Source organism: Monodon monoceros, unplaced genomic scaffold (assembly GCF_005190385.1).
Source record: "Monodon monoceros isolate NGI ecotype Baffin Bay Population unplaced genomic scaffold, NGI_Narwhal_1 Super_Scaffold_6, whole genome shotgun sequence".
NCBI lineage: Eukaryota > Metazoa > Chordata > Mammalia > Artiodactyla > Monodontidae > Monodon > Monodon monoceros.
The window spans coordinates 100153132-100175279 of record NW_021703783.1 but is presented as its reverse complement, the minus strand read 5'-3'; the positions used below and the strand labels follow the sequence as shown (position 1 = coordinate 100175279).

Here is a 22148-nt window from a genome sequence, read left to right as displayed (position 1 = left end):
TCCTGTGTCCTGAGGTAGGCTTGTATCGCTACACCTTCCATCTTGGAACTGCTTTTGCTATTATGTCTGACAGAGTTTGGATTGTTGCGTTTCCGTTTTTATTTGTCTCCAGATATGTTTTAATTTCCTCTTTGATTTCTTCAGTCACTCATTGGTTGTTTAGTAGCATATTGTTTACCCTCCACCTGTTAGTGTTTTTTGCAGTTTTTTTTCTTGTAGTTGATTTCTAGTCTCATAGTGTTGTGGTCAGTCTATTTAAAGGTTTATCAATTTGAAAAAAAATGTTTCAAAGATCCAACTTTTGGTTTTGCTAATTTTCTCTATAGTACATTTGTGGGTTTTCTTAAAAAAACTATTTATTTTTAATCTTGGCTGTGTTGGCTCTTCATTGCTGCACGCAGGCTTTCTCCAGTTGCAGAGAGCGGGGGCTACTCTTCGTTGCGGTGCACGGGGCTTCTCATTGCAGTGGCTTCTCTTGCTGTGGAGCACAAGCTCTAGGCGCAGGCTCAGTAGTTGTGGCGCACGGGCTTAGTTGCTCCACGGCATGTGGGATCTTCCTGGACCAGGGATCGAACCCGTGTCCCCTGCGTTGGCAGGCAGATTCTTAACCACTGTGCCACCAGGGAAGTCCCCCCAAAAACATTTTATTAATGTCTCCTCTGGTAATATCTGGTATTGATAATTTGTTTGGGTTTGAATTTGCTGGTAGTTTTCTGGTGATTTCTTTGGGTTTGACTTTGAGGTGATCTTTCTCATATCTGAGATGGATGCTTCACTGACTGTCCTTAGCCTTTATTATTTTCCACAATTTGCGTCTACAGCTACAAATCGCTTTATAAACAGAACCTAGCTACAAGATTCGATACTTGGTATTTTAACTCTCATTTAGTTAAGAAACGTGCATTACTTTTTACCCCGATCTCCTCTTTGACGCGGGTTATTCAGAAGCACACTTGTGAAATGTGTGTTAATCTCCTGTAGTTACTTTGTCTTCTGATTAAACTCCCTGACTTCACGGCTCTGTGATCAGGGGACATGATCTATGTGGCTACTGTCCCTTTGAAATTGGTTAAGAACATCTCCGTGGTCAATTTTAATAAATGTTCCCTGTGTCCTGGAGTGGGCAGGATGGCGGCCACTGAGCGAGGTGTTCTGTGTGCGCGTGAGGTGAGGGTCGGACAGCCGCATTCAATCCTCATCCTCACTGACCTTTGTGGTTGTGTCAGTGACCGAGGGCAGTGCCTGTGTCTGCAGCTGAGGCCACTGTGTCCTCCTGGTGGTCCTGCCAGCCCTGCTCTGGTTCGTAACTGACTTTGCCCAGAACCCCCCACGTGTGGAAGCCCTCAGATGCACCTTGGTATCTGCTTTGTCAGTTGAATGTATTGTATTTTTTTCCCCGAGTCTAGGGTTTGCCTTCTCGTTTTCTTAGCCGAGGAGAACATTTCAATTTTGATAAAGTCTGATCTGCCCATTTTAGCTTCGATGGTCAGTGCTTTTGTGGAGCATCTCGGACTTGCTGCCTAGCCCGAGGCTCTGAGAGCCCCTCCCGGCTCCTGTGCACGCTTTCACGCTTGCGCCTGTGACCCACGTCCAGTTACCGTGTGTCCCCAGGTGGGGCTAGGGCTCCCCTCTCCGTGTGGACGGGCCGCTGCTGCAGCCCCACCCCCGCTCAGGGCCTCGGTGCTCTCCCTTGCCTGCATCAGTTGGCTCCGAGGATGTGCGTCTCTGGGGTCCACGGGGTGGAGGGAGCTGCAGGTGGAGCAGGTGGGTGGGTGGCCTGCCTGCCCACCTGGGATGCTCTTTGGACGTCCAGGGACCATGGGTCCAGGAGGCGTCGGGAGGTCGGATGGCCTGCCGGGGTGTGTACGTTGCAGGAGCATCTGCCCCGTGGAATTCAAGCCACCATCTGGGATGAGATGGCTCAGGGTGGACGGGGAGGTGAAGCACAGATGTCTGCGGTCCAGGCCTGGGCCTGGCCACAGTCAGGGCGTGGGGAGGGAGAAGGGGTGGCAGTGATGGAAGGAGAGCAGGGCTCAGGGGAGCAAGGACTGGCCGGCTGAGTGTCCAGTGCTGGCAGAGACCTGGACGCAGGGAGTGACCACGGGATTGGCCTGTGCATGTGTGACCTTGGTCCGAGCTTGTCTGTGGCGGAGCCAGCAGACGGGCTGTGGAGAGAGGAGAGGCGAGAGGTGGAGGAGGGAGTGGGCAGGGTGCAGGGATGAGGGTTTTCATTGTAATGTTTATATGGATGCTGCTACGCTTGCTGTGTGCTGATGGGAGTCTGCTGGCCAGGGTCCAGAGAGGACCCCAGAGGGGCTGGTGGCCAGAAGGCTGGCCCAGGCAGAGGCTGAGGGCTGACCGAGTGCTGTGGGGGGCTGGACATGGGGATTAGGCTGGTGTCTCCTGAGTCCGAATGTCACTTGTTCGCTCTTCCCTTTGCCTTGATGTCTGTTTCTCTTTTGTAGAATTAAAACGAGGAATTTCCCAAGACTTGATTTCTTCCCCCAAATTAGACAAATACAAAATAGCAAGACAATTAACGGACAAGGCAATCAAGGTAAATGCTCTTTGGGGCTCGGGGGGAGGGGTACTTTTAAGAACAGAAATTCGTTTTGGAATTTGGAGAGTGAGTTCGTTGCCTCTGACGCCCCCCTGCCCATGTGAGGCGGCCCCCGCAGTCCTGGCCCCCGCGTGGAGGCTTCTGCCAGTTACTTTATGTTTCAGCTGTACTTTTGAAATAGGTAATGCTTTCAAAATTCAAAAAACGCAGACACATACACGGTAAAAATCTCTCCTGCAGCCATGCAGTCGTGTGACTGCAGCTGTGGACATACATCCCAGACAAGGGACAGACTCCTAGTGACTCACAGACCCCCTCCCATCCACTCCCCCCACCCCAGGCTCCCAGGTGACACAGTGAGGACACTTGCATGTGAGAGGGGTTTGTGCCCAGGAGAGGAACTCTGGGGCTCGAGTGGGGCAGCTGGCATACCCACCCACTTCCTCGAGGGGGAGGCCTACCTTTCAGCTGAATGGGAGAATTTGGGGGAGATAAAGAAGGACAAGCGTTCTTCAAATGGGGGCAGGTGGCTCCACGGCTACCACTTTGAGAACGTGATCCTCTGTCCTTATCACGCGTTTGCGTTGCTCAGGCCGGGACAGTGGGGAAGCACTGACAAATCCAACACACATTAACACGTGGACATGTGCTCATTCCCTTAACTTTCTCCTGAAGCACAGCACACACATGCGAGTGTACAGATCATAAATGCACAGCTCAGGCTGTGGTGGGCTGGATGTACCTGGAGAGAGAAGCACAGCACAGGTGACGTATGTAATCAGCATGAACCCCTGCAGACATGACAGCACCTCTGCCCCCTTGGAAGCTGCCTCCTGCCCTAGTTATTCCCAAATCCTGGCAACCACGGATGTGCCCTTTGTGCTTCCTACCACTGTCCTTTCTGGGGCTTCATATAAGTAGAATTTAATTTTCAGATTTTCTTCTGAGACCTTAAAACATATAAACATTCAGGGCTACAAACATCCCACTAAGTACTGCTTTAGCTGCATTTCAAAAGATTTCATTTTGTAGTGTTTTTGATGAGATTCAGTTCAAAGTATTTTCTAATTCATATTATTGCTTTTCATTGATTGTGTGTTACTTAAAACTATGGTTCTTAATTTCTAAACTGGTGGCTACTTTTCTAGTTATTTTGTTATTGATTTCTAGTTTGATTGCCTGTGGTTGAGGATGTAATGGGTACAATGTTATTCCGTTGAAATGTGTTCATACCTGCTTTATACCTAGCATTTTGTTAATTTATATAAAAGTTGATGTAGAGTGCTATATTCACAGCCATCAGGGTAGAGCTTGTTATTTGCGTTGTTGAAGTCGTCTAGACTTATTGAAATTTTTTGTCTCTGTGTTCTCTAATTTACTGAGAGAAGCATGTTAAATATCCTATTGTAATTGGGGATTTGTCTACTTTGTGTTTCTGCCAGTTTTTGCTCTATATAATTTATAGCCATCTTAATGGGTGCAAATGTATCTTTCTGGTGAATTGAATGTTTGCTTTAAATTATGGGATGATTTTCTTTACTTTAGTGATGTTTATTTGTCCCAAAGGCTATTCTGTCTCATATATAGATCCTTTTATTTTTTATCTATCTGTAGGGTTGTGCTTTTGATTTTCTCCTGTAAACAACATAGATTTAGATTTTAAAAAGATATAGTCTGGCACTCTTTACCTTTTAACTGGAGCATTTTGTGTATTTATCTATAATTAAACACTGGTATATTCCCATCGTGTTTCATTCATTTGGTTTGCACTGTCTGCTCAGTTTTCCTCTCCTTTCATGCTTCCTTGTGGACTGACTACTTTTTATTATTCCATTTTCCCTCTCTTATGTTAGAAATCTTGTACTCTTTTTTGTCCTTTTGTAGTTCCCTTATGTATTGTCCTGTGCTGACTTACTAAAGTTAATCAGATTTTCTGAAGTCATTCAGTTCGACTCCAGTTAAGGAGAGGATTGGACGCAGCTGGGAGGTCTTGCTGGAGCTGCAGGGCACTGACATTCCTGCTGTTGTCATACTCCCTGCCCGCCTCTCCTCACAGTGGCCCCTGTCGTGGTGCACGGCCCTGTCGAGGGTGAGGCCAGGCTTTGGACTGAGGTTCTGATTAGAAGGGGGCTTGGAGGTCTTTCATGTGGGCGCTGGGACTTGAGCTCTCAGGGTCTGGCCACAAGCCCACACGTTCTTGGCATGTGTTCCCAGTCTTCCCGCTGGGACCCGTGTTAGCTACCAATGCTGCTTGACAAATCACCATGAATTTAGCCGCTTAAACACACCACGTATTATCTCCTGTGGGTCAGGGGTCCAGGCTGGGTCCTCTGCTCCGTGTCTGTCAAGGGTGAAATGAAGCATCAGCCAGATGGGGTCTCATCTGAAGGCTCAACAGGGGAAGGACCCGCTTCCAAGCTTCCTCAGCTTGTTGGCAGAATTAATTTCCTTGTGGCACCTTCTTCAAAGCCAGCAGTGGAGAGAGACAGTCTCTGCTGTTTTCAGTCTCTGACTTGAGAGAATCCTGGACCCTCTTTTAAGCGGCACACCTGATTAGGTCAGGCCCACCCAGGATAATCTGTCTTTGAAATTCAGAGTCTAATTAGGGACCCTAGTGAGTTTGAGCTGCCTCCCCCTGCTGCCCTGGCCTCCCCTCCTGCTCTCACAAGCTCATGAGGCCCTAAGCTCACTGCTGACCACACCCCTGTTCCCTGCCCCTGCCCTGCAGCTGCTGCCCTCTGGCCCTGTCCAATGGGTGTGTCCAGGCTGCACCCTCAGCAGCATGGGCCCTGGGGCTCCAGCATGACCATCACTCTCCTGCCCCCATCCCTCATCTGGGAAGGCAGAGGATGCAAGCTACCAACTCCCTGCCTGGCCCCTGGCAGCTGGCCTCATTCCCACAGTGATGGGCAGAGCCCCCAGCTCCCCTGGTGCTGGCCCTGGGCAGTTCGCACTGCCCCTCCAGCCATTGGTGGGCATTTGTTCCCCCCTCTCCTCTCAAACCTCGAGCAGCTCCCCCACCCCAGGCATGAGGGGCGGTCACCTTTGCAGAGAAAAGAAAGCCGCAGAGCACAGGCCCTCGGGCCCTGTCCTGCCTCCCACCTTTCAGACCTGGAGCTGCCCTGAGCTGGGGTCTGAGCCTCAGGAAGCATCGAGGTCCTGGCTGGGCTGTGCCTCCTGGCCTCCACGTTTGGGGCAGCAGGCACACACACGGCGGAGTGGGCCTGCCCGGGGGCTGCCCGGCCCCAACCCGTCGGCCGTCCCAACGCTCCTGGGTGATTTTCTCAGAGCAGAACACAGGTGTCTTCCCGCCGGTGCAGCCTGTGTCATCCTGATAGTAGACTCCTCTTGCAGAGATAAAATTAACTCAATTCTTTAATTTCAAATACACTCTTGCAATTCAAGGAAAAGAAGATCTTCTCCATCTACGGACACTCCCCGGTGATCCGGGCCTCCCTGCGGAGGAAGGGCTGGGTGGAGAAGAGGTTCCACTTTCTGCCCAAGGTCGTCCCGAGTGTCAAAGACGAAGGGGAAGGAGTGCCAGGTAGAGTATCGGAGGTGTCTTGTGTTTCGGTGTGAGAAGTTTGTGTGTATGTCACGAGGACCCAGACGTGAGTCGGTTCTGCGGGTCCTGTGCTGTGGCCTCACCCCTGGGGACAGAGTCACCTCCCGGCCCCCACCCCAGGCGTCCAGGCACTGGCGAGCCCTTTCAAACCCTGGTACTGGTCACTTCTTGGTGTCCCACGGTCCATGCTCAGACCTCCTCCTGTGTCTGGATGGTGTTCATCGTCCTTTAGCGGCCTGGCCCTGACTGTCCCTCCTCTGGCCCCATGCTTGGCCCCTGGCAGTGCCCACTGCACCCAGCCCCTGGTCACGGGTCCTCCCTGACCCCACCTGTGCCTGCCCCCTGCTCTGCACAAAGTCTTCATCCTCTTGGCTCCAGGGTCTGCGCTGGGCCCTGTCCCACACGGTGCTTGAGACCCAGCTCACGGCCCTGCCCACGTCCCGGGTCCCCGACCCTGGCACGGCCCCTGGTGGGGGTGCCATGCAGTGGACACCCGAGCCTGACTCGACCCTGCTCCTTTCGGAACCCACGGGGGCACCTGCTCCGCACTGGGCCCTGTCGTGGGCCCGGCTGTGGTCACGCCTTCCCGCCATGATGCACTGACATCTCCTGTGTGTTGTGTTTGCAGAAAACAAACGTGCTGAAGGCAAAGAAAGTCAAGAAGTGACTTTGGGGAAAACAGACGACATCCACGACGTGATGGTAGGTCCCGTGGGCTCTGGAGGGGCCTTGGCTGACGTTTACCTGCCTTTGTGCCGCGTCCTTGGGGGGGAGATGCGGCAAAGCCATGGTCACGCCCGGCCTCGAGGACATGCGCGCGAGTGCATGCGTGTGCACGTGTGTGCGTCTGTGTGCCCCGTGTTTCTGAGCGTCCACATGTGTGCCTCCACGTGTGGGCAGGCAAGCTGGGCCTGTCGTCTGTGGAAACCCTGTGGGACAGGATCAGAACAGCCCCCAGGCGGCGACGGTGGCGGTGGAGTCTGCTGGACGCAGCGCCTGCCTGTGGGGCGGGGCAGCTGCCACAGGGCCCAGCTCCCGGGCCTCGATGTTCCCTGGTGGCAGGTCAGTCATCAGGGATGGGCTTTGCAGAGCTGTGCTGCCCTGGGAGGGCTCTGCTGGCCGGTAACAGAGGGTCACTGCGACTCAAGGGGAGGGAAGAAAGTTAAAACAAGACCAAACTGCGTCCACCGTGAGCAAGCGTGACGCGTTGACCACGCTGAAGAGCTCCTGTCCCTCATGTGACCCCGTGAACAGAACGAAAAGACGAGCCACTCAGGGAGGTACTTGCAGGGCTTACGAGTTAAAAGATCTGATACTCAGAACATGTGACACGCTCACAGGTCAGGAGCAGATGACGATCCAATAGAAACGGGCAAAGCCCCGACGGGCCGGGGAGCCCATTACTGCAAGTTCCCAGAGCAGATTCCTTTCTATGAAAGTCGACCGTGAGGCTGGGGGGCCGTCCGCGGGTAGGGGGCGTGGGTAGTCGGCAGGGGTGGGTGCAGGGGGCTGGGCCTGTGCGGGAGCGTCAGCTCTGGACCGAAGGCCGTTTCTCACCCTGGGCGCCCGGGGAGCCACCAAGCTGCTGTCTATGCTTCCGTGTACGACGGTTCATCACACAGTGTGACAAATGACACTTACAGGGGAAGGTGGCAGCAGGAACTGTACATGTCACTCTGAGAGCGGGAACGAGGACCAAGGGCTCGAGCCCAGCGTTCAGGGAGCTGGGTGGGTGCGTTTTGGAAGTGGCGTTGGCGGCCTCGGCCCCAGCAGCCCCCTCCTTGCGCCCCCCAGCAGCAGTGCTGCTGTCGGGTGGGGGGAGCCAGTCCTGCCGGAACACAGGGGTCAAGGTGGATTGACCTGAGTCACGGGGGGCTTAGGTGGTCCTGATATGCTGTCTGCGGACAGTGACCACAAAGGGTGTCCGGGTCATCTCTAGGGATAGGATTTTGGAGAATCTTTCCCTTTCCTAGTATCTCTTTGTATGGTTAGAAATTTTGACCAAAAACATGCCATTTTTGTAAACACAAAAGCGCAGACACCAAGGACACCCCAGTCACCCACCTGTTTCTCGTCCCGGGCGCCCGGGTGGCCACCAAGCCTCTGTCTAAACTTCCGTGTACGATGGTTCCTCACACACTGTGACAAATGACAGCTGCTCTCATGGGCCCCTGCATTCTGAAGGTGCGGAGGCAGCGGAGAAGCCTGTGTCCCGGCGGCCAGGGAGGGGGACTCTCCCAGGTCCACACGTGGTGTGTCCCTGCGGCCGGCAGCTCAGACCTCACTCGGGGCCCCTGCAGCCCAGACCCCGAAGCCCCCCACCCCTGTGCCATCGGAAGCCCTGTGTGGTAGCTGCTCCCACGTGAGCCCGCAGGAGACCCTCGAGGAACGTGCAAGGCCGCAGTCAGGATGGGAGAGTCACAGAAATCACACACCGCTTCTCACCTAAACCCCGGTTCCTTTAGTCTTGGCGTGTCCCATTGTCAGAGACGTGAGCCTTGGGTGCTGGGTGTGGATAAAGGTTTTTTCTTGCCAGTCCAGGTTGGTAAAAAATGAAACACCGTACTTCCTCTGGACAATGAAAAGGGACATCATTGACTATCACAGTCTGAGCTGCGACCAGATGCTGAATCACTACGGGAAGACGGCGTCCTTCACCACCAAGGTGAGTGGGAGGGCTGGGGGCGCAGGCGGGGCAGCACCCTGCCTCCTGAAATGCCAGTACCTCCGGAGCCGGGAGCGCCACACGGGGACTGGTTCCCTGGGGCCGCCTTTCCAGGACTGGAGCCTCCTGCTGGCCTGGCCCAGCCCAGAGTCCAGAGCCGCTCCGTGCTGCTGCCCTCAAACCGCCCCCCAGAGCCCCTGTGCCCCTCGCCCTGTGTCCCTGGGCGGCCCCAAGCGCACAGGCCAAGCCCAAGACAGGGCAGGTGACGGCTGCCACCGCAGCCCGACCCAGGCTCTGGGCCCTGGAGGGGCTCCGGACCCCAGGGGGGCCGGGCCACCCTCACCTGTGCTGTGACTTCCAACTGCAGGGGGGCATTGCCACGCGGGCACTTCCTGCCCTCTCCCCCTTTCAGCCGCCAGCCCCTCCAGGCAGCCGTTCCCCATTTACCCTGAGGGCTGAGGTCAGGGGCGGGGCCAGCCCGGGAGGGACAGGCCTGTGTGTACCCCCTGGGAGCGATTGGGTAAAGGGGCTTCCCTGGCAACAAGGGCACCGTCCCCTAAACCCTCAAGGGTGACAGAGGGGCAGGGACGAAGTGCACGGCCGCCCCCGGGGCTCCCTGTAGGGCTCCGGCCCCCCCAACTCACCCTCGCCAGGCCTTGGGCCGCTGGTGTCCTTCCGGGTGTGGGCGATGCCTGCGGACGGCCCAGTGGGGCCGGGCGGCTGGGGAGGGGCGGCTCCAGGAGGTGCCCTCTTGGGAGCCCACTGGAGCCAGTGCTGCCCAGCCAGGCCCGTGGGCACTAAGAGTGGTCCAAGCTGGCCTGGCGCGCGGCCGGCGGGCCTGACGTGCCGCTGTCTCTGGAGATCGGGCTGTGCGTGAGCCTGCGGAGCCTGCCGTGGTACGTCCAGGCCAACCCCGACTCCTTCTTCCCACGCTGCTACGGCCTCTGCACCGAGAGCGAGAAGCGAGAGTTCCTGGGTGAGTGGCTGGTGGCCCGGCCGAGGCGCCTGGCATTGAGCGTTGGGCCCGGAAACCCGGTGGGGCCTCTTTCTGGCCCGCGTTCCTGCAGGAGGGGCCCCAGGGCTGGGGGTGGGGGTGGGGTGATGGCGGAGGGCCCGGTCCCATCCCAGCACCTGGGACCTCAGCTCTGTTTCACGTGGTAGGAGCCAGTCTAGAAACTTCCATGGGCAGCGTCTGCAAGGCAGGAGGCCAAGTGTCAGCAGCTTGGTTCTGACGGGGCTTCTGGGACAGGCTGGCATGGGGATGGTGCTGGGCCCGGGTCTGGGTGCCTGGGGCACACGGGGACGACCGGCTCTGGGCTGGGGACAAAGGCTGGTCCCTGGTTCGATCTGCCTGGAGGCACAGGAGAGAGGAGAAGGTCAGGGCAGGCAGGGAGGGGGTTGTTTGGGGGGGACCCGTGTTTCCTGAGCGCCCGTCTGGGGGGCTGTAGAGAGCGGCATCTGCCCAGCACCCCTGCCTGCCCTGTGCCCTGACCCCAGGCCGGGGCTCCCAGGAGCCAATGGCCGGCTGCAGGACAAGGCAGGGGCGGGGCGGGGGCAGAGGTGAGAAGTGCAGTGGGGGCAGGGCTGTGAGCAGAGGCCTCGCAAGATGGGGTGCCGGGTGGAGACCCAGAGGAGAGGGGTGCTGAGGGCGGCTGGCTGGGGAGCTCCAGGCCAGCCCTGCAGCAGGCAGTGTGCCACACGTCCTCGGGCAGGGGGCTGGTGATCTCAGGAGCATGTGTTCTGATGGACGGAGGGGGGTGGGTGAGGGGCCGCGTGGGGGGCTCAGGTTCTGGGTGTTTCCAGGGCAGCAGTAGCTGCCAGGCCGGTGGATGCCGGGAAGGGTGGCCTCAGCTGAGGTGGGGAAGGAGCAGGTTTGGGAGAGAAGTTGCTGGAATATCCAGCTACTTGGGGTGGGGAGCAGCCTCGCCTCCCAGGCCCCTCACGGAGGCGAGCCTCCCCTGGCCGCTGCCCCTGGCATGTGACAGGCGCTCAGAGGCAGCCTGGCTCCAAGCCTGGGTCTGGGGGACCCTGAGCTGCCTCTGCGCTGGTGGATACAGCAGGGCCCCCAGCCACCCACAGTTAGAGCGGTGGGAGCCAACATGTCCAGAAAGGTCCGGAGGGGCTCGTGTGATGGGGAGGGTCCCGGTGCTGTCAGCAGGGGGCTCTTCTAGAAGGATCCCTCTGTGCAGGGCTGAGGACACGGGGGCAGGGAGAGGTGGTGACGGTGCCCACAGACCGTGGCCCTGGGGGTGCAGGAGAGGGCCAGGAAACGGGGTGCGTGGATTCTGCCTCTGGGCCTGTAGGCAGGGTGGATGCACAGCTGGGGTGGAGGTCCTGGAGTGAATGAGACTCCCCTCCGCAGAGGAGGGGGGATGAGTGTGGAGGTGGAGGGTGTGGGCAGTGGGGGAGCGCCCGGCCCCCAGAGGGCTCTGAGGCAGGAGTGAGGCCCCCGCACGCAGTGGGATGCCCGGGCTGGGAATGGCTGGCGCTGGCTGAGTTCCCGTCCCCAGCGCAGGCACGGGGGCGAGGCCTTGGTGTCCTTTCAGACGACTTCCGGCGCACGGTGGCCTCCAGCATCCTCAAGTGGGTGGTCAGCCACCAGAACTGCAGCAGGAGCACACCCAAGGGCTGGAGGGAAGAGGCCGGTGACAGTGACTCCAGCAACAAGCAAGGTGTGTGCCGCCTTGGTGTGGCCAAGGCCATGGCACCCCGGGAGGACGGTGACGGGAGGGGCCATGGAGCTGTGCATCCAGGGTGGGGCTGCAGCTCTGCCCCGACCCCAGTCTCTTCCAGCAGAATGCCATGGGAATGGCGCTCCTGGGTCATGTAGGGAGTCGTGGGCCACCGTGGGTTTAGGCCTACAAGACCCAAATAAGTCCTTTTTGTTGTTATTCACTTTCACAGAACAGTTTTAGGTCCACAGCGAAGTTGAGCAGGAGGTACAGGTGTCACGTGTACCCTCTGCCCTTTCCTCCCCTGTGTCAACATCCTCCTCCAGATGGTCCATTTGTTATAACTGATGAACCTACACTGACACGTCATCATCACCCAGACCCCACAGTTTACATCAGGGTTCCCTCTTGGTTTGGACAAATGTTTAATGACATGTATCCACTGATATAGTATCTTTCAGAGTAGTTTCACTGCCCTAAAAATCCTCTGTGGTCAGCCTGTTCATTCCTCCTTCCCCCCAACATCTTATCTTTTTGTTGTCGCCACAGCTTTGCCTTTTCCAAAATGTCATGCAGTTGGAATCATACAGTGTATATGACTCAGACAGGCTTCTTTCACTTACTAATGTGCATTCAAGGTCCCTCCTTAAATCCCTCCTTAAGTCATGCCTTGGTAGCTCATTTCTCTTTAGCACTGACTAACATTCCACTGTCTGGATGGAACAGAATTTGTTCATCCTGTCACCTGCTGAAGGACATCTTGGGTGCTTTCGAGTCTTGGCAGTTATGATTAAAGCTGCATACGGGCTTTTGTGCAGCTGTAAGTTTTCAACTCACTTGGTAAATACCAAGGATCACGACTGCTGGATAAGATGGCAAGAGTACGTTTAGTTTGGTAAGAAACTGCCTAACTTGTTCCAAAGTGGTTGCTGCACCGTTTTGTGCCCCCACCAGCAATGATGAGCGTTCCTGTTGCTCCACATCCTGGTGAGCATTTGGTGATGTCAGAGCTCTGGACCTCGGCTGTTCTAGTAGGTGTGTAGTGGTGTCTCACTGTAGTTTTAATTTGCGTTCCCCTGACAATATATGATGTTAAACATCTTTTAATATACTTATTTGCCATCTGTATATATTCTTTGGTGAGGAGTCTGTTCAGCTTCCCTCCAGTTTTAAATCGGGGTGTTTGTTTTATTGTTGAGTTTTAAGGGTTCTTTGCATATTTTGGGTACCAGTACTTTAGTGTATGTGTCTTTTGCAAATATTTTCTCCAACTTTACAGCTTGTTTTCTAACTCTGTTGATGATGTCTTCCACAGAGCAGAAGTTTTAAATTTCAGTGAAGTCCCACTTATCAATTATTTTTTTCACGGATTGTGCCTTTGGTGTTGTATCTAAAAAGTCGTCATCATAACCAAGTTCATCTTGGTTTTCTCCTATGTTATCTTCTAGGGGTTTTATAGCTTTGTGTTTCAACTTAGGTCTATAATCCATTTTCAGTTAATTTCTATGAAGGGTGTAAGGTCTGTATCTAGATTCTTTTTTTTTTTTTGGCCTGCACATATCCATTTGTTCCAGCACCATTTGTTTGAAAAGACTATCTTTGCTCCATTGTATTGCCTTTGTGCCTTAGTCAAAGATCAGTTGACTATATTTGTGTGGGTCTATTTCTGGGCTCTCTATTCCACTGATCTATTTGTCTCTTTTTCACCAATACCACACTATCTTGATTATTGTAGATTTATTGTAAAGCTCAAATTTAGATGGTGTCAATCTTCCAACTTTGTTCTTCTCCTTCAACATTGCGTTGGCTATTCTGGATTTTTTTGCCTCTCCATATAAACTTTAGAATCAGTTGGTCAATATCCACAAAATAACTTGCTGGGATTTTGATTGGGATTGCTTTGAATCTATAGATCAAGTTGGGAAGAACTGACATCTTGACAATGAGTTTTTTTCTATTCAATCTCTCAATTAATTTGTTCTTCTTTGATTTAAGTAATCAGAGTTTTGTACTTTTCCTCATATAGATCTTGTACATATTTTGTTAGATTTATTTAATTATGTATTTATTTCATATTTGGAGTGCTAATGTAATGGTACTTTGTTTTTAATTTCAAATTCCAATTATTAATTGCTGGTGTATAGGAAAGTGATTGACCATAACCACTTACTAGTTCCAGAAGTTTTTTTGTTGTTAATTCTTTTAGATTTTCTACCTAGACAATCATGTCATCTCTGAATAAAAACAGTTTTATTTCTTCTTTCCCAATTTGTTTACTTTTAATTTTCTTGTCTTGTTGCATTAGCTAGGATTTCCAGTATGATGTTGAAAAGGAGTGGTGAGAAAGGACAGCCTTGCTTTGCTCCTGATTTTAGTAGGAAAGATTCTAGTTTCTCACCATTAAATATAATGTTAGCTGTAGGTTTTTTGTAGATATTCTTTATCAAGTTGAGGATATTCAACTTGATGTTCTATTCCTAGTTTTTTTTTTTTTTTTGGTGGTACGTGGGCCTCTCACTGTTGTGGCCTCTCCCGTTGCAGAGCACAGGCTCCGGACATGCAGGCCCAGCGGCCATGGCTCACAGGCCCAGCCGCTCCGGATCCTCCCGGACCAGGGCACGAACCCATGTCCCCTGCATCGGCAGGCGGACTCTCAACCACTGTGCCACCAGGGAAGCCCCTCTATTCCTAGTTTGTTGAGAGTTTTTATCATAAGTGGATGTTGAATATTATCAAGTGCTTTTTTTGCATCTATTGATATGATCATGTAATATTTCTTCTTTAGCCTGTTGGTATGATGGATTACATTAATTGATTCTTGAATGCTGAACCAGTTTTGCATACCTGGGATAAATGTGACTTGGTCATGGTGTATAATTCTTTTTATAAATTGTTAGATTTAATTTGCAAATATTTTGTTGAGGATTTTTGCAAATATGTTCATGAGAGATTTTGGTCAACAGTTTTCTTTTCTTGTGATACCATTGTCTGGTTTTGGTATTAGGGTAATGCTGGCCACAGAGAATGAGTTACAAAGTACTCCCTCTGCTTCTATCATCTGAAAGAGATTGTAGAGAATTGGTATACATTTTTCCTTAAATGTTTGGTAGAATTCACCTGTGAATCCATCTAGGACTGGTGCCTTCTGTTTTGGAAAGTTATTAGCCATTGATTCGATTTCTTTAATAGGTATAGGACTATTCAGATTGTCTATTTCTTCTTCTTTGAGCTTTCGCAGATTGTATATTTGAAAGAATCAGTCCATTTCACCTAGATTATAAAATTCATCGGCATAAAGTTGTTCATAGTATTCCTTTATTATCCTTTTAATGTCCATGAGATCTGTAGTGATGTCTCCTCTTAGTTTTATGATATTAGTAATTTATGTCATCCATCCTTTTTTGTTTTTAGTTAACCTGACTAAAGGCTTATTAATTTTATTGATGTGTTCAAAGAACCAGCTTTTGGTTTCACTTATTTTCTCTATTGATTTCCCGTTTTCAATTTCATTGATTTCTGGTCTAAGTTTGTGTTTTTTTCTAATTTATTTATTTTATTTATTTATTTTTGGCTGTGTTTGGTCTTCGTTGCTGCGCGTGGGCTTTCTCTAGTTGCAGTGAGTGGGGGTTACTCTTCATTGCGGTGCACAGGCTTCTCACTGCAGTGGCTTCTCTTGTTGTGGAGCAGGGGCTCTAAGCGTGCGAGCTTCAGTAGTTGCGGCACGTGGGCTCAATAGTTGTGGCTCGCGGGCTCTAGAGCACAGGTTCAGTAGTTGCAGCACATGGACTTAGTTGCTCCGTGGCATGTGGGATCTTCCCGGACCAGGGATTGAACCCATGTCCCCTGCTTTGGCAGGCGGATTCTCAACCACTGTGCCACCAGGGAAGTCCCTGGTCTAAGTTTTATTATTTATTTTCTTCTGTTTGAGTTTGATTTGTTCTTCTTTTTCTGGCTTCCTAAGATAACAGCTTAGATAATTAGTTTCAGATCTTTCTTCATTTCTAATATATGCATTCAGTGCTATAAATTCCCCTCTAAGCACTGCTTTCATTGCATCCCACAAATTTTGATGAATTGTATTTTTATTTTCATTCAGTTCTAAATATTTAAAATTTTTCTTGGGATTCTTTTCATTGACTCATGTGTTATCAGATGTATGTTGTTTAGTCTCCACATACTTGAGGAGTTTTCCAGCTATCTGTATCTTCTGATTTCTAGTTTAATCCATTGTGGTCTGAGAGCATATATTTTATGATTTCTATTCTTTTACATTTGTTAAGGTGTGTTTTATGGCCCCAAAGTGGCCTATTTTGGGAACTGTTCCAAATGAGCTTGAGAAGAATGTGTATTCTGCTGTTGTTGGATGAAGTACTGCATAGATGTCCATTATATCCAGTTGATTGACGGTGCTACTAAGTTCACCTACGTCCTTACGGATTTTCTGCCTGTTGGATCTATCCATTTCTGAGAGAGGGGTGTTGAAGTCTCCAACCTTAATAGAGCTCATCTATTTCTCCCTGAAGTTCTATCAGTTTGTGCCTCATGTATTTTGATGCTCTGTTGTTAGGCACATACATGTTAAGTGTTGCTATGTCTTCTTGGTGTATTGACCCCTTCATCATCATGTAACATTCTTTTCATCCCTGATAGTTTTCCTTGCTCTGAAGTCTGTTCTGTCTGAAATTAATATAGATACTCCTGCTTTCCTTTATTAGTGTTAGCAGGGTATATTTCTCTCCATCCCTTTGCTTTTAATCTATATGTGTCTTCATTTACAGTGGAATTCTTGTTGAAAACACAGTTGGGTCTTATTGTTTGATCACTGTATAATCTCTTTTAATTGATACATTTAATCGTTGACATTTAAAGTGATTATTGATATGGTTGGAGTAACAGCTACCATATTTATTACTGTTTTCTATTCGTTGCCCTTGTCCTTTGTTCCTATTGTTTTTTACTCTTTTTCTGCCTCTTGTGGTTTTAATTGAGCATTTTGTATGATTTCATTTTCTTTCTCTTCCTAGCATAGCAGATATACATAGATATATATAAATATTTTTAGTGGTTGTCCTATAGTTTGCAATATACATTTACAATGAATCGAACTGCATTTTCAAGTAACATTGACCACTTTACAGTAATGGGAATATTTTATAACAAAATATTCCTAATTCCTCCCTCCTGTGCCCTGTATCTTTGCTGTCATTTATTTCACTTATCCATAAGCTATAATCTGGATATATTTTTTTCTATTTTTATTTTTAATAATAATTATTAAATTATTATGTTCTGTCAGATCAATTAAGGATTAAAAAAGTAAAGTTTTAATTTTCCCTTTATTTATTCCTTCTCTAATGCTCTTCCTTTCTTTATGTGGATCTGAGTTTCTGATTTATGCCATTTTTTTCTCTCCTAAGGATTTCTTTCTTTTAACATTTCTTGCAAGCCAAGACTACTGGCAAAAAATCCCCTCTTTTTTTTTTTTTTGTCTGATACAGTGCTTTGTAGTCCTGTATCAGGCCTCAGTCTTTGCTGAGCCTGTGCCCTTGGACTGTGAGCTTCACCACCGCTTTTCCTTTTTCCCCCCTTTGGTGGGATAGGATGGCTAGAGGCGGCGGAGCTGGGTATTTTCCTGCCCCAGCGTTGATTAGGCCCTGATCAAACCCTGGCAGGTCACACTCTGGTGACTATTTCTCCTGAGGGCAGCCTTGTTAAGAACAGGGTGTTCCTTTCCTCCTCTCCCTGTCAGAAACACAAGGGGATTTTCCTCCAATACTCACTGTGACCCCCCAGGTCAAACTCTTGGAGGTAAAACTGACAAAAGTATGGGGCCCCCTAAAGATGAGCCCTGGGGTTTCTAAGTCTCAGGATTGTCCACGCTGAGCCTCCAGCAACTTGTCCATTGCAGCAGGTGGGTTTCCTTCCCTGGTGCTGGCTCCCACACAGGTTTCTGCTCTGGTGACTCTCTGTACCTGCCCATCCGTCTCGCCAGTTTGGGGCAGGCTTTTGCCCTGTGACCTCAGTTCTCGGACAGATCTAAGAACAGCTGGTGATTTTCTGGTCTGTTCAGGTTTTCACCTGCTGTTGGGGTGGAGTGGCAGCTTCCAGGCTCCTTACATGCTGGACACCAGAAGTGAATTTTCACTTTAAAATGGTTATTTTTATATTTTGTGAATTTCACCTCAGCACATTTAAGAAATGCATGTTGTAATCTCCGCAGCAACCGCAAAGCTCGAGCGCTTTCTCCCGGGTCCGTGCTCGCTGGCGGCCGCTGGGTCCATCAGGGCTGCCATCTCAGTGGCTGTGCCTGGGGCTTGTGCAGGTGTCTCCATACACCTTCCAAGCAGCCTTGTTCTGCAGGCTCCTGCCCCATAGCCCCACGACAGGGTTCAGCTCTCACCTCATCTCCGCATCCAGCCTGGGGACCGCTGGCTTTGTGTGGGGGGCAGGCCGCCACGTGAGGTGGGGGCCAAGTGCATGAGGTCTGCCTTCACCTGGGCGGGGGCCTCCCTGTGTTCAGTGCTCCCCAGACCAACAGCGATCTTGGCTCACGGGCTCCAGAAGGAGAGGGTGCTGTGTGAGAGGTCGGATGCTCAGAGCCACAAAGCCCACACATGCTGGGGCTCTGAGAAGTGCCAGACGTACAGGGAGGTGCTCCCCGCAGCCTCCCACAGGGCTGGCAGGCATCGGTGCAGGGCTGTCCACGAATACCTGTTCTTTTCTCACTGAGGACCAAGTATGTGCTCAGAAGCAGAGGTTTTGTGGAGAGCTCATCAGAAGTGCTGTTTCATTCCCACCCGAGGGGCTGAGAGTCTAGTCGGAGGGTGCGGCGGGGAGGGGGCACGGTGCAGTGGGGGGCAGCTTCGGGAGGGGAAAGGTTACCTGCCCAGGCCCAGGTGTGGCGTCCAGGGCGGCTGCCCAGAGAAGCGAGAGTCCTCACTGTGAGACCCTGAGGCACAGACAGGTGGGGTGGCCTTTGCCTGTGCCCCCAGTGGTGCCACTGCATGGGGGCGGGTGGTGGCCCAGGCCCCACGTGCTTGTCCTTGGGTTTCAGTTCCTGAGAGCACAGGATCGAGGCTCACAGGCCTCTCAGGGCAGCTGGTGGACATCGCGTGCAGGGCGTGCGAGGCCTACCTGGGGCGGCTGGAGCACGAGGACATCGACCTCTCTGAAGACGCCGCCAAGGACCTCACGGAGGACGAGTGGAAGGACCTGACCCAGCAGTACTACAGGCTCATTCAGTAAGAAGCCTGGTCGGCACCCTCTGGGGCCTGCCCGCTGCTCGTGTTATCCAGGGGACGCCGGGTGGGCTTTAGGGGTTGTCTGGGGACGTTGGCCCCTGGGACGTCTGGGGCGCCTGTCTGGGAGTTGGGGTGCCTTTTGGGGTGCCTGCCCAGGCCCTTGTTGGCTGATAAGAGGATGACACGGCCGGGCGAGCCTGTGGCACCTTGCGCACCCTGCGTGTCCTTTGCGTCATCTGGGGCCATAGCCGCCCTGGGCGTCCCCTTCGCGGCCAGGCTGCCAGGCTGGCTCTGGGTGGTCGGGACCGGCAGGGCTGTTGCTCGGCCCAGGCCTCCTGACTCCACGACCTTCAATTGCCCCCCACTACCCGGGGGCCCTCTGCGGAGGGCTGCGACCTCTCACAGTGGCCGACAGCGAGAAGCTGGGGCAGGGGCGGGCCAGCACCCGCGGCAGGAGCAGCTGTCTGCCGAGGGAACATGGCAGCAAAGCTGGAGCGCTCATTTCGGAGGGTCTGCCTGCAGCGCACACGCACCATCCCGGGGTCGTTTCTGTTGTCTTACTCCTTTCCTTCTTTGGATCAAGTACTTTCTTCTTTACTGGATGTAAATGCGGTAAAGGGCACGCCATGTGCTGTTGGTATTTGTCCAGGAGGATACAAGTCTGCATATGTGCTCACTGTGTAGCCACCGCCCAGATCAAGATAAAGGACACTCCCAGCCTCCCAGCCCCCCTAGTAACCCTTCCCAGGCAGGACCCCACCAAGGTCACACCTCCTCTGACTCCCGCCACCTCCACCAATGTTGCTGTGGAATTTCATATTCATGGAATCATACAGGCCGGGCTGTCTCGTTTGTGACTCTTCTGCTCAACACAAGACCTGTGAGATTTATCCAAGTCGGTGCAGAAGCTCATTCTTTTCTGTTGCTGTGCGGAATCCCATCCTTTCAATAGACCACAGAGCCCTTACTCCTTCTGCTGTGGGTGGGCAGGTGGGATACCACCAGTCTTAAACAATTCCCAAAGTGGCTGTGCAGCTTCATAAGCCAGCCGTGATACGCGTCCACGCGCCCCACTCCCCGCGCCGCGGACAGCCCTCGGCACTGTCACACTTTTTCATTTTCCCTTCCTCGTCGTCTCGTCGTGGTCTTAGTTTGCGTTTCTCTGATGACCGATGGTGATGAACATACTTTCATATGCTTACTGGCCATTTGGCTATGTTCTCTCGTGAAGTGCTTATTCAAATCTTTTGATCATTAAAGAGAAAGAGGTTGGTTCTCTGTTTATAAAGTTGATTTCTAAGAGTTCTCGACATTTTCGTCACCAAGTCCTTTGTTGGAGATGTGCATTAAGCATACCTTCTCCCGGTGCATGACTTGTCTTTTTACCTTTCAGTGGAATTTCTTGATGAGGTCCACTGTTTTCATTTTTTCCCTATTATGGTAGGTCGAGTGCTGGTTAAGACATCTTTGACTCTTCAAGGTCATGAAGATGTTCCCCTATGATTTCTTCTATATGTTTTACTGTTTTTCCGTTCACTTTTAGCTTTTCATGATTAATTAATCTTAACTTTTGTGTAAGATAAGAGATAAGGATCAAGGTTCTTTTTTTGTATACAGATATTCACTGTGAATAAAAAATAAACATGGATTTTGGCGGAACTTGCTTTCAGCCCTGATCAGCACTGATCTGTTTTGGTAACTGTTTCATTTACACTTGAATATGATGTGTATCTGCATTGCTAGGTGGTGTGTTATTAAAAGTGTCAATTAAGTCAAGTTAGTGATTCAAATCTATATTCTTACTGATTATTTCGCTTGCTTGTTCTCTGAGATACTGAGAGAGCCTAGTTAAAATCTCCAACTGTATTTGAGGTATTAATAGACGTAAAGAGGGTATTTCATAACAAAAGAATCCAATCAAAGGAATCAAAGCAATCTGGACTTGGATGTAGTGAATACCGCATCAGAATATATAAAACAATCACAGAATTAAGAAGAGAAATAGAAATGCAACTGATTTTTGCGTGGTGACTTTGTATTCTGCTACTTTGCTGAATTCATTTATTAGCTGTTCAATTTTTGGGAAAAGTTTGAGAAGGACTTGTATTAGTTCTTCTTTAAATGTTTGGTAGATTTCACCAGTAAAGCCATCACGTCTAGGGCATTTCTTTGTTGGGAGAGTTTTGATTACTGATTCAAGCCCCTTAGTTGCTATAGGTCTATTCATATTTTCTGTGTCCTCATGATTTAGTCTTGGTAGGTTTTGTGTTTCTGGAAATTTGTGTATTTCATCTAAGTTATCCAGTTTATTGGTGTACAGCTGTCCATAGTACTCTCTTATAATCTTTTTTTATTTTTGTAAAATCAGTAGTAATGTCCCTAATATCATTTTTGATTTTAGTAACTTGAGTTTTCTCTGTTTTCTCCTTAGTCCATCTAGCTAAAAGTTCATCTACTTTGTTGATCTTTTCAATGAACCAACTTTTGGTTTTATTCATTTTCTCTATTGTTTTTCTATTTTGATTAATTCTGCTCTAATCTTTATTATTTCCTTCCTCCTGCTAGCTTTGGGTTTAGTTTGTTCTTTTTTTTCTAGTTTCTTAAGCTGTAAAGTTAGGTTATTGGTTTGAGATTTTTCTCATTTTTTAATGTAAGCCTTTATAGCTCTACATTTTCCCCTTGGTACTGTTTTCACTACATCCCATAAGTTTTGACATGTTGTGTTTTAATTTTCATTTATCTCTAAGTATTTTCTTTTTTCTTTAAAATTTATTTATTTAGTTAGTTTTGGCTGCACTGGGTCTTCGTTGCGGTGCACAGGCTTCTCATTGTGGTGGCCTGTCTTGTCACGTAGCCGGGGCTCTAGGCGCACGGGCTTCAGTAGTTGTGGACACGGGCTCAGTAGTTGTGGCTCTCAGGCTCCAGAACGCAGGCTCAGTAGTTGTGGCACACGGGCTTAGTTGCTTCATGGCATGTGGGAATCTTCCCATACCAGGGCTTGAACCCATGTCCCCTGCAGTGGCAGGTGGATTCTTATCCACTGTGCCACCAGGGAAGTTCCTATCTCTAAGTATTTTCTAATTTCCCTTATGGTGTCTACTTTTATCCATTGGTTGTTTAAGAAAGTGTTGTTGAATTTCCACAGATTTGTGAATTTTCCAGTTGTACTTCTGTCATTGATTCGTAACTCCATCTCGTTGTGATCAGAGAGGATACTTTGTATGATATCTATCTTTTAGAACCTATTAAGTGTTAATTTGTGGCCTAATTATGGTCTATGTTGGAGAATGTCTCGTGTGCACCTAGGAATGATGTGTGTGTTGTTGTTGGGTGGAGTGTTCAGTGTGTCTCTGTTAGATCTGGAACGATGTGTGTGTTGTTGTTGGGTGGAGTGTTCTGTGTGTCTCTGTTAGATCTGGAACGATGTGTGTGTTGTTGTTGGGTG

At 50.5% G+C, this 22148-nt stretch overlaps 1 protein-coding gene across 1 annotated transcript in view; it reads left to right on the top strand.

Annotated features, from left to right (window-relative positions):
• Positions 1-2413: 2413 nt before the first annotated feature.
• The window catches only part of TTLL8 (tubulin tyrosine ligase like 8), a 32420-nt gene continuing 12685 nt past the window's right edge, over positions 2414-22148 (top strand). Inside the window, exons 1-7 of the mRNA XM_029205774.1 lie at positions 2414-2557; positions 5966-6104; positions 6754-6827; positions 8662-8790; positions 9652-9766; positions 11337-11462; positions 18517-18703. Of these exons, the coding sequence (XP_029061607.1) occupies positions 2414-2557; positions 5966-6104; positions 6754-6827; positions 8662-8790; positions 9652-9766; positions 11337-11462; positions 18517-18703 (914 nt within the window). The remainder of the gene's footprint in view (positions 2558-5965; positions 6105-6753; positions 6828-8661; positions 8791-9651; positions 9767-11336; positions 11463-18516; positions 18704-22148) is intronic.